Source organism: Festucalex cinctus, chromosome 18 (genome assembly GCF_051991245.1).
Source record: "Festucalex cinctus isolate MCC-2025b chromosome 18, RoL_Fcin_1.0, whole genome shotgun sequence".
NCBI classification, from domain to species: domain Eukaryota; kingdom Metazoa; phylum Chordata; class Actinopteri; order Syngnathiformes; family Syngnathidae; genus Festucalex; species Festucalex cinctus.
Genome location: NC_135428.1, coordinates 13252552 through 13264507, shown reverse-complemented (window position 1 = coordinate 13264507; position 11956 = coordinate 13252552). Strand labels below are relative to the sequence as shown.

The following is an 11956-nucleotide window of genomic DNA, read 5'->3' as shown; positions in this document are numbered from 1 at the left end:
CGCCTTCTAATCTTAGCCCTACAGGCCAAAGAAACACATTTTTGTTTTTTTGTTTTGTTGTTTTGAAAGAAAGGATATAAACGTTGAGAAGGCCATGAAATCCTGTTCAAGCCATCAAGAAAACAAGCACCGGTATGTGTCTGTTTGTTACGAAACAAACTAGGTTTTTGAGCAATCCTGCGAACTACCTTTCTATGATAATCAACGACTGTTTACCTGCTTTGACCTCAATAACAAGTTGCCTATTGTAACGCGCGGCCTGTGCCAACTGCAACTCGCCTGCAGTTGCCCGCGTCTACCGACAAGGGGGCGCTGATGGCCCGCGGCCGCCACAGTCCTCCCTCTGACTCGGCTATGGGCCCTTTCTTGTCCGCCTGTGCGCGGCGGCTGCTTTCTCCCCTCACGTCTCGCTTGCTCAACCTTTCTCCTTCCTCGCGGAGTCGCCGTAAATGACTCCCAATAAAATGTCCCAAAACATGCGAGTTTGGTGACGACGACGGCGGCGGCGGCGAATAACCACAACGGTGGACCGCGTGTGGACGCCGTTTCACTCGCGTCGTCGCGTTTCCCCCCCATCCACTGTGAGGTTCAGTTTGTGAGAGGAGGAAGGTTGCCATTTTGCGAATTACGCCGCTTCCGCTATTCAATGCCGCCTGTGCGTGTCTTCACGTCAATTCACGTTGGTTGCAGGGGTATATCTTGTACGTATAACCCCACCACACAACCTCTAACATTAAAAACCCAAGCGTTTTAACACTTTGTGGGCCTATTTCTTCTTTCCCCCACCCCTCTCCACCTCCCGTGAGAGTGGAGTGGTGGACTCCATTTTGAAGGGTGTGCAGCCACTGAACTCTACTCCTCGTCTCAGGAAAGAAAAGGGAGGAGAAATACGATATGGCCTCACGCGTGTTTTCTTCTCGAGTGTGATTTTTATCATCTTTTCGCGTAGGTAGAACATGACGACCGGGTGGAAGTTCGGCGCGTGACGTCACGGCAGCCGACTGCTCGTGATTGACGGCTAGTTAAGGCAGGGTGGGCACATGTGGGAAGGTGGATTTTGAAGCCAGGAAATGGACGTTTAAGTTAGAAAAAAAACAACGTTCATGTTATAAAGTTGTGGGGGCTGGAAAGAGAGGGGGGGTATAGTTGACTTACAGGAGCATATATTTGAAGGGAGGTGTTGGAGGAGGAAGAGGAGGAGGAGGGTGGTGGTGGTGGTGGAAGAAGAGGCAGAGGAGGGGGGTGAGTGCTCCTCGGGATCCGGGCCTAGTAGTGCCGCCGCCGGGACTCTCCTGTCGCTCTCATCCGCTGTCAAAAATCTGGGAATTGCCTCATTCGGGGGGCACAATGGAGACGGCGGTGCTTGCCTGGAAGCTGCTTGACGTGGGAATGGTAAGACTCTCGTCACGGATGCCGCGTTCGGCCGTGTTTTGCGTGATTATTTTTATTTTTTTTACGTGCCTCTCGAACCATACTGATGCGCGCGCACGCGTCGACACAAGACGAACCTAATCGTGTATTTGTGTGTGTGCGCGCACGCGCGCTTGTGTTACTGTCGTCGTCCTCTGTTGCATGTTTTGTTCTATTTTGACACCACACTACATACAGTGTCAAACGCGCATTTGCACACGCGGTGTCACGCGCACACGCACGATGAGGGCCATTTTAATGCCTCTGCGAGTTGTGTGTCCTCATGCAGCATACACACACAAACACACGTTATACATAGGCTACAAATGTATGACATGATCTTCATCACATGGACGCCTCCTACCGGAATGGCCGCACCGGCCACAAAAGATATCTCCCAAGATGTCACCCAGTCCAGTTGCCATTTGACACACAATGATGGATTTTCTTGAAGCAAGATGCGCACCCCCGAGGAGAAGATAATCTGATAAACAGTAGTTTAACCGCCATTACAGTTTGCGTACCTACCACAGTTTTCTGCCCGAATTAGTCAACAAAATTATATATATATATATATATATATATATATATATATATATATATATATATATATATATATATATATAATTATGTTCACCTTCAAGCAAAGTTTTCAACACACACCCGAAAAGACTGTAGAGTATGCACAGACGTTTTTAATCTTATGTATATGTGCCCTGTTTCTACGCACAGCACAAATTTCATCTCAAGATCCAAAAAAAAAAAAAAAGTTTTCATCAAATAAGTCCTCCTTAGCAGTAGCTGGCACGATACTGTGACCAATGGACACATCTGTGAATCATCATCTGTATCTATGTTGTTAGTTTATGAATTATCAAACAGTTGTTTTTAATCTAGCGCAATTTAAAGGGTGCATGTGCTGCAGTTTTTAGCTCAAGATCCAAATTTGTCATTTGAAATGGTTTATTTATTGCCATAACAATTTTGGGTCAGCACCTGGTAGAAGAGCATGGACAGAGTGGCAATTGCGTATGAGTATTCATTTAATTTTTTATAAATGTAAATGCTGCTATTTTACTTTGTAAATGTACAGTTATCACAGTATATCAAACCACTATTGCACTTTTAATCATACTGAACCCAAGGGTTGGGTGCACCATAGTTTTCAGGTCAAGGTCCAAACCATTATTTCTCAATGGATCATATACCATGTACCCCAATTATTAGCAGGAGGTAGGGCCTTGCCATGAATAGTAGGGATGTAATGATATCAAATTCCAAACATCACGATACAATATTATCATGATATGAAAGTCATAATACGATAATTATCACAGTATTGTGGGGAGGTTGGCGATATTAAAAAAAGATCACTATATTGTGAAAAGTTAGCTCATACTAAAAAAACAAAAACAAACACAATATTGTGCTTTTGTACATTAAGTAATGTAACCTACAACCTCTAATGACACTTAATATTGACACACTTACTTGCTAATGCACATGTTGTTGCATGTTGCACATGCATAATGTTCCTCCACATATTGAATCAGTTCACAAGCATATTACATTCCCCTTTATCTGACCATTAGCATGGATTGTTCCTGTTCCAGGGAGGAAGCATGCCAGCATGAGTGGACTACATGCAGGCCCAAGCCGGGAGTCCAGCCGCCCAATACCCCCTGCCAGTGACCTCTCCCGCTACCCCCGATCCAACCACAATAGCGACCCCCGCCCGACCATGTCCGCCGCCGCCGCCTCCTCCCTGCAGCGTGCATCCATCTACGGCTTCGCGCAGAGGGACCCCTCACCCCCCTCATCCACCTACAGCCCCCTGAGGAGGCTGCAGCATCTCACCACCATGGTGAGCCAACCCGACTTAGTTCTGCCCGCTCGGCCAGGTAAGAGCTGGGAGTGGGGCTCCGATCAGAAAGAGTCGGAGCGGGACTCGTGGGTCGACTGTTCCGGCAGGGATTACTACGATGACAGTTTTACAAAACGAGCTGATGTCCAAAGTGTCAGCTCAAAAGAAGATCCGGCAGCCACCTGTAGCAGTCCCAGCGTGTCAGAGAGGAAGACGGACGGTTGTTTCTCATGCCCGCCCAGCCCAGCCTTCTCTCTCGATAGCAACAGCCCCTTTGCAAATGGCCTCCTTCACTTTGAATCCTCTTTGTTCGAGGACGAGGATAACAACGTCTGTGCGAAAGAGCAGCAGGAGGAGATGTACCTTGGCGGCACAGACTCGCGGGATAAACACAAGACCTCAGAGAGTGATCTTCAGACTGCCTCTGTGGACTTGCAGCCAGAGGCCAAGGACGCAAATGTTTCATCAGCAAAAGTCATCACCCGGTCCCAGTCATCGGGCTTTCGCCGACGGTACTGGGATGTTTCTGACGACGAGTGGGAGAGCGACACAGATCTCTTCCTTTTTGGCGATAGCCCCTCCAGGCATTTGATGGCAAGTGTTATCTCAGTTAGAGACAGTACAGCCGGTCCTCACTTTACATCAGAGTTCCATTCTTACAACGTAATCTGGATTTTTTTTGTAAATTAATGACAGTAAATATTTTCCTGAAAATCACTTACTGATTTTGTTTAAATTCTGTAAATCTGGCGGTAACTGAACATGACCTCATGTGACCACATATTCGTAAACCGCTGCGCAAACTCAAACCTTGTGCGCTGTTTTTAGCCTTGAAATGTCATGCCAATATTGTTGTAAAGGTGTTGTAGTTCTTTCTCCATACTACTAGGGACTTCTGTATTTGTTTTTGTACTGCAAGACAGATTTAACGTATTTGCCCATGGTCAGAACCAGGCTCACTATGTCTTTTTATTTGTTGCTGCTAACTAAGTTCTAACTCATAATGGGTCTGACAGAAAGAGCAACTATGATCATTTTAGCCTTACAGCGAGTCATGCAATTTATAATACAGGTCTGCTCACATACCCTAACAGTTGTTTTTACATTTTTGCTTCTTTTTATTTACACAAAGAAATTGTTGTAGTAGTCACAGTTTAGCAGACTACAATAGCTAGATGGCCGCAATTGGGGATAGGTGAAAAAAATGAAAACACATTCTCAGTGTCTGTTGATGTTGACAAACTTGATGTTACTAGTGCAGTGTGTAGTGAGAATATTTCATGGCTGTTTTTTGCGTCGACAGCAGAGCGACATGAAACGAAGCTCTGTACCACCCGTCAAATTTCTAGAGGGCGAGGTCATTTGGGCAAAGTTCAACCGACGGCCATGGTGGCCGTGCGAGGTGATTGTTGACCCTGCGCAGGGAGTTTATCACAGGGTGAAAGGTGGGCCAGTAACATTGTTGACTATCGGCTTGTTTCTTGTCGTTTGGATGCTAACCGATGATTCTGACTATCTTTAGAGCCCAGCGACCGGCCCTGTCGTCTCTACCACATCAGGACTTTTGGAGTCCCAGAGGAGCAATCCTGGGTGGAGGATAAATCAACTCATATTTTTCACGGAGGGTTTCAGTTCGAACAGCTTGCGCAACTTCGACGGAAGGGGAAGCAAAGGGGGCAGAACCACAAATACACAGTAATTCCCTTTCTGTTTAATTGCTACAATCAAACGTTGATGTGGATCTTTAATGACTTTGTGTTTCCACAGATCCCTAAACGATATGAGGCGTCTTGGAAACTCAGTGTGGCTGAAGCCGAAACTATTCTCCAGCAAAGACCCAACATAGATTCGTTAACCATAGACCATACCTTCAAAGACAGTTCCCCGATGGTGACCAAGCTCTGTCCACCTAATTCGCCTTCTGTCCCAGGTGCCTCCAATCTACCGGAGGATTTGCACACAATCAATGGATCAATATCTTGCCAGATATCATCCCCAGTAGACAATAAGCAAGGCACTTTAAAGAAGTCTTCTGACAAGAGTGAAGACGTTAACTCCTCAACTAAGCACTCCAAAAAGAGCCGACATAGACCTAACCAAGCAGATAAGAATGTAGAGTGCCCTTATTCGGACCTTGACTCGGTCCCAAAGATTTTATGTCCTAAAGCACTTGAACGTCAAACTACATTGACTCACTCACCTGCTAATGTCGCCAAGGAGGAAAAGAAACAACCAGAGATGCAAAGTGGTTTGTGGTTCAGTAAATCAGGCAAAGACAGGCGCCCTAAAACTGTTAGCCCTGATCGGTCAGATCGTACACTTTTTAGCAATGCGCCCAGTAAGAAAAAGACCTCTGTTGTTAATAAAAACATGATAGTGCAAGATGATTCTGCCTCCTCCGCTAGGCAGGATGACCAGACTGGATTGGTAAATGCAGAAACAAAGCTTGTTTCTGAGCAGTCATGGCAGCTAGACTCGAAAAATGTCGTAGCTAAAAAACCTTTTGAAAGTACTGCTGAGCTGTTGTCACAACCTCAGCAGTTAATTGATTCTTCTGACCCTCTTGGATTGTCACAATTGCAAGAGTCAGTGGTATTTTCTGAACCTTCTGGGTCTTCACAAAATCAGCAGGCTGCGGGTCCTTTTGACCCTCAAGGATTACAACGAAAGCAGGAGTTCAAAGATTTTTCTGACTCTCGAGTATTGCCACAAAAACAAGAGTCAGTGTTACCTTCTGACCCTCAAGGGTCGTCTCAAAAGCAGAAATCTGTGGATTCCTCTTGCCCTCGCGGACTATCACAAAACCAAGAGTCTAGGTATTGTTCGGACTCTCAAGAGTCTTCTCAAAAGCATAAGTCAGTGGTTTCATCAGATTCTCGAGGATTGTCCCAAAAGCATAAGTCAGTGGATTCTTCTGACTCTGGAGAATCATCACAAAAGCATAAATCTGTGGATTTCTGTGACCCTCAAGAATCATCAAAAAAGCAGAAATCTGTGACTTCTGACCCTCAACGATTGCCCCAAAAGCAGGAGTCAATGGATTCTTTGGAACTTTGTCTGTCATCCAAAAAACAGAAGTCCCTGAACTGTTTTGGCCCTGAAGCATTGTCACAAAAAGAGTCCAAGGATTTCTCTGACCCTCAAATATTCCCACAAAAGCAGAGGTCCATCGATTGTTCTGCCTTTCAAAGATCAACCCTAAAGCAGACGTTTTTGGATGTTTCTGATCGAGTGTCGCAAAAGCAGAAATCTGTGGATTCTTCTGACCCTCAAGGATTGTCACAAATGCGGGAGTGCATGGATTGTTCTGATCTTCTAGGATCATCGCAAAAGCAGAAATCAGTGGATTCTTTACACCCTCAAAGATTGTCACAAAATTCTTCTAATTCTGGAACATTGACCCAAAAGCAGACCTCTGTGAATTCATCAAACCTACAAAGATCATCACAAAAGCAGGAGTCTATAGATTGGTCGGACACTCGACGACCATCGCAAAAGCAGAAATTTTTGCATTCTTCTGGCTGTCAAGGACTGTCAAAAAAGCAGGAGTCCAGAGATCCTTTTAACCCTCAAGGATCATCCCAAAAGCAAAAGTCGATCGATTATTTTAGCTCATCAAAAAAGACGTCATTGGATTCTTTTCACCAACAAACAGTGTCACAAAAGCAAGAGTCCACGGATTGTTGTGACCCTCAAAGATCATCAAAAAAGCAGAATTTTGCAGATTCTTCTGACCCTCGAGGATTCTCTCAAAAGCAAAAGTCAGGGGATTCTTTTGGTCTGCAAGGAATCGGATTGTCACAAAAGGAGTCCAAGGAGTCTTCTAACCCCCAAACAATGTCACAAAAGTGGAAGTCGGTGGATTCTTCTGGCTCTCAAGGATCATCACAAAAACGGAAAACATTGGATTCTTCTAACCCTCTAGGATCATTCCAGAATAAATCAGTGGATTTGTCTTACTCTCAAGAATCATCACAAAAGCAGGAATCTCTTGATGCTTCAGACCCCCGAAGGTCATCACAAAAGCATAAGTCCGTGAATTCTTCTCAACACCAGGGATCATCACAAAAACAGGAGTTCCGTGATATTTCTGGCCCTCGAGGATCATCACAAAAGCAGAAATCAATGGATACTTCTAATTCTCGAGAGTCATCCCAGAAGAAATCAGTGGATTCTTCTCACTCTCAGGAATCATCACAGAAGCAGGAATCCATCGATGCTTCAGACCCCCGAAGGTCATCACAAAAGCATAAGTCCGTGAATTCTTCTCAACCCCAAGGATCATCACAAAAGCAGCAGTTCCGTGATATTTCTGGCCCTCAAGGATCATCACAAAAGCAGAAATCAATGGATCCTTCTAATCCTCGAGGGTCATCCCATAAGAAATCAGTGGATTCTTCTCACTCTCAGGAATCATCACAAAAGCAGGAATCTGCAGATGCTTCAGACCCCCGAAGGTCATCACATAAGCATAAGTCTAAGTCTGTGAATTGTTCTCAACCACAAGTATCATCACAAAAACAGTTTTGTGAAAATCCTGACCTTCAAGGAACATCACAAAAGCAGAAATCATTGGAGTATTGTAACCCCCGAGCATCATCCCAGAAGAAATCAATGGATGCTTCTCACTCTCAAGAATCATCACAAAAGCAGCAATCACTAGATGCTTCAGATCCCCGAAGGTCATTACAAAAGCATAAGTCTGTGAATTCTTCTCAACACCATGGATCATCACAAAAGCAGGAATCCCTAGAGGCTTCAGACCCCCGAAGGTCATTACAAAAGCATAAGTCCGTGAATTCCTCTCAACACCAAGGATCATCACAAAAGCAGAAGTTAGTGGATTATTCAAGTGCCCAAAAAATGTTACAAAAGCAGCAGTCAGTGGATTCTTCTGACTGTCTAGGGTCATCACAAAAGCAGAAGTCCAGGGATTCTCCTAATCATCAAGGATCACCACAAAAGACATATTCCATGGATTATTGTGGGCTGTCAAAAAAGCAGGAGTCTAGGAGTTCTTCTAACCATCGAGGATTGTCACAAAATCAGAATTCCAAGTATCCTTCTGACCCTCAAATTTCGTTACAAAAGCTGAAGTTAATACATTCTTCTGAACCTCATGGATCATCACAAAGGCAGGAGTCCATGGATTCTTCAGACCCTCGAGTTTTGTCTGAAAAGCTGAAGTTAGCGGATTCTTCTGTCCTTCACAGGTCATCACAGACGCAGGTGTCCAGGCATTTGCCTGATCATCGAGTATCGTCACAAAAGACGAATTCAATTAATTCTTGCGAATCACATGGAATGTCAAAGCAACTGGAGTCCAGGCGTTCTTCTGACCAACGAGGATTGCCACTAGAGCAGGAGTCCAAGTATTCCTCTGACCCTCAAGTTTTGTCACAAAAGCTGAAGTCAGTGGATTCTTCTGAAGCTCAAGGATCATCAAAAATGCAGAAGTCGAGGGATTCTTCTGAACCTCGAGTTTCGTCTGATAAATTGAAGTCTGTGGATTCGTCTGACCCTCGTGGGTCATCACATAAGCAGGTGTCCAGGGATTATTCAGACCTTTGTGGAACATCACATAAGAAGAAGTCATTGGATTCAGTTGAACCCCAAAGATCATCACATAAGCATAAGTCGGTGGATTCTTCTGATTTTCTAATGTCATCACAAAAGTTGGAGTACAAGGATTTCTCTGTTTCCCGTGGATTGTCACAAAAGCAGGCATCAAAGTATTCTTCTGATCCTCAAGTTTTGTCACACAAGCAGAAGTCAGTGGATTATTTTGACCCTCGAGAATCATCACAAAAGCAGGAGTCCAGGGATTCTTCTGACCCTCGAGGAACATCACATAAGCAGAAGTCAGTGGATTCATCTGAGCCCAGAAGATCGTCACATAAGCAGAAATCACTGGATTCTTCTGACCCTCGAGTATCATCACAAAAACTGCACTACAGTGATTATTCTGACCCTCGGGGATCAACACAAGTGTCTGTGGATTCTCGCAGGTCCTCTGAGAAGTGTTCTTATTTAAAGGGTCGGCAAATCCCTAATTCTAAACGCTCAGCCAAACGGTCTACTCCTCGAAATAGCACACATGTGAAAAGGTTCAGCAAGAGGGCCAGTGTAAAGCGCAGCGATCAAAGTGATAACAGTAAATTGAGGGCCAGTGAAAGGGTTGCTCTGCGTAGTTTTTACACGACAGAAGAGAGGGAAAGTAAAAGCAGGACGAAGTCTATTTTAAAAGACGTATCACCAGACCTTCAAAAAACTCTGATTGCCATGTGTAAACTACCATTTGTTAAGTTGATGCGTAAAGACATAAATATTCAGAATTACTTGAAGTCTAAAATTACTGTTAGTTGCAACGACCAAACTGGATGTCCAAACAATAATGAACCCCAAAGAAAAACAGTTCCTACCGCCTCCTCCAAGTCTGACTTGATGGACAAAGCAGCACGCATCTCTGAAAATAATGGAGACAAAAAAGTTTCCCAAAACAGTGAAGACAAATGTTTTCTTCGAAATACAGATGACACAAGTATTTGGAAAACTTCCAAAGATAAAAGTGTTTCTGGAAATGGAGAACACAAAAGTGTTTCTGGAAATGGAGAACACAAAAGTGTTTCTGGAAATAGTGAGCACAAAAGTGTTTCTGGAAATGGTGAAAGTGAAAGTGTTTCTGGAAATAGTGAACATAAAAGCCAGTCTAGAAGTGGTGAAGACCAAAGTGCTTATAGAAATGGTGAGAGCAAAAGTATTTCCAGGAAAAATGAAGACAAAGCTGTATCCAGATCTAGTGACGAAAACATTGTTTCCAGAAATAGTGAAGACAAAAATGTTTTCAGAAAAAACAAGGACAACAGTCTTACAAGAAAGAATGAGGATAAAACTGTCTCTAGAAATAGTGAACAAATACTGGTCAACAGAACCATTGAAGACAAACATGTTTTCAGAAAAAATGAGGATAAAATTGTGTCCAGAAATGACGACAAAAGTTTTTCCAGAACTAGTGGGCACCAACTTGTTTTGAAAAAAAATGAGGAAAAAAATGTTTTTCAAAATAGTGAAAACAAAAGTGTATCTGCAAATTGTGAAGACAAAAGTCCGTCTAGAAATTGTAACGACAAAAGTGTGTCTCGAAATTGTGAAGACAAAATAGTTTCCAGAATTGGTGAAGACAAACATGTTTTCCGAAAAAATGAAGACAAACATGAGTCTAGAAAAAGTGAAGACAAAAATGTGTCCATAAATACTGATGCCAAACGGGTTCCCGAAGACAGAAGTGTTTCTAAACATAGTGAACAACAAAGTGGATTTAAAAATACTGACAAAAGTGTTTCCAGAAAAAGTGACGAGACAATTGTTTCCAGAAAGTGTTCAGACAAAAATGTGTCCAGAAATTACGCTGACTGTTCAGAATCCCAGACGGCATCAACAGAGACAGAAACAATGTGGGAAACTGGTGCCTCCAAAGATACAACCATTACTTGCGATCTTTCTCAAAGTTCACACGAGCATGAGACTTGTGCCTCAAGTTCGGTGCACAGAACAATCCATGTTCCCTCTCAATATGATACAAATCCCATATCTGGCACCGGTCAGGTGCCTCAAGAGCCATCCTCCCCCAAGAGCAATACCCATACATCAAAGCACATCCCTGATAAATTGCCCAAAGTTCTACTACAAGATCAGCCTGCCCATCTTCCTGCTAGCAATCGACTGATGACAAGAGCTCTGAAAACAATGAAGGTCCTGCAAAAGCTGAAGTATAGAAAAGCCAAAAAGAGGGCTGCTCAGAAAGAACTCTTGCGTCGTAGCAAAAACCCGGCCAACCTAGAGCAACATTCTAAGAACTCCATTTGGAATCCAGAAAGCAATTTGGTTGTTTGCACTAAAGTCAAACCAGTCGAGTCTCAATATAGTTCTGTTTGTGACTATGATCAGGACACGGTTTCCAATTGTAATACCCCTCCAATGATGTTTCATGATTGCACTGAAGTCAAGAGTGAAGAGGAAGTCCTTTCAGTATCTTCAACGCCCCCAATGGACTTCATACCCCTCAGCTCCAATGTAAAGACAAAGGAGGCCCTAAGCAGTTCTTTGTCCTCTCCTCCCTCGCCATTTTCTTTTATGAACGCTTTGAAAAATGTGAAAGAGGTGTCCTTCCAATCCTTGACCAACGAAGCTAACGGCAAAGCCCTCGCCTTCAAACCGGACATGAACTACAAGTTCAGCACATTTCTTATGATGATGAAAGACATGCATGACACTCGAGAACGTGATGGGGCCCCCTTAGAACTGGAGATTGGACCACCGAGTGCCCATGTCAAGGAGGAGCCTTTGGTGATGCCTGGAGTGGCTCCACTCACAGGCCTCGAACAAGACATTGTGAATGATGGTCCAGATTTTAGCCCATCTACGGACACAAGTAGAAGTCACATGTCCAAGGAGCCTTACAAGAGAAAAAGCAACTCCCCTTGGATGAAGAGCAAAGCTGACCGCAAAGTGCCTAGTCGTCCTGCCGGGTCTGGACCCGGTTACCCGGGCGTGGGGTCCTTGCTCGGAATCGACTTTTCCTCTGTACTCGATTACTCGGCGAAAGTCCGGTCTCTGTTGGACGTGCAGGCCTGCCACTGGGAGGGCCAACCTGGGAGTGACGAAGGAATGTTGCGGTGGGAC

At 44.2% G+C, this 11956-nt stretch overlaps 1 protein-coding gene across 1 annotated transcript in view; it reads left to right on the top strand.

Moving 5' to 3' along the window:
• The first annotated feature begins 781 nt into the window (after positions 1-781).
• nsd1b (nuclear receptor binding SET domain protein 1b) overlaps positions 782-11956 on the top strand; it is a 28163-nt gene continuing 16988 nt past the window's right edge. Inside the window, 5 exon segments of the mRNA XM_077504897.1 lie at positions 782-1392; positions 3024-3868; positions 4578-4719; positions 4797-4969; positions 5042-11956. The exon segment at positions 5042-11956 is cut by the window's right edge and continues 97 nt beyond it. Coding sequence (XP_077361023.1) covers positions 3041-3868; positions 4578-4719; positions 4797-4969; positions 5042-11956 — 8058 coding nt within the window. The 5' untranslated portion in view covers positions 782-1392; positions 3024-3040.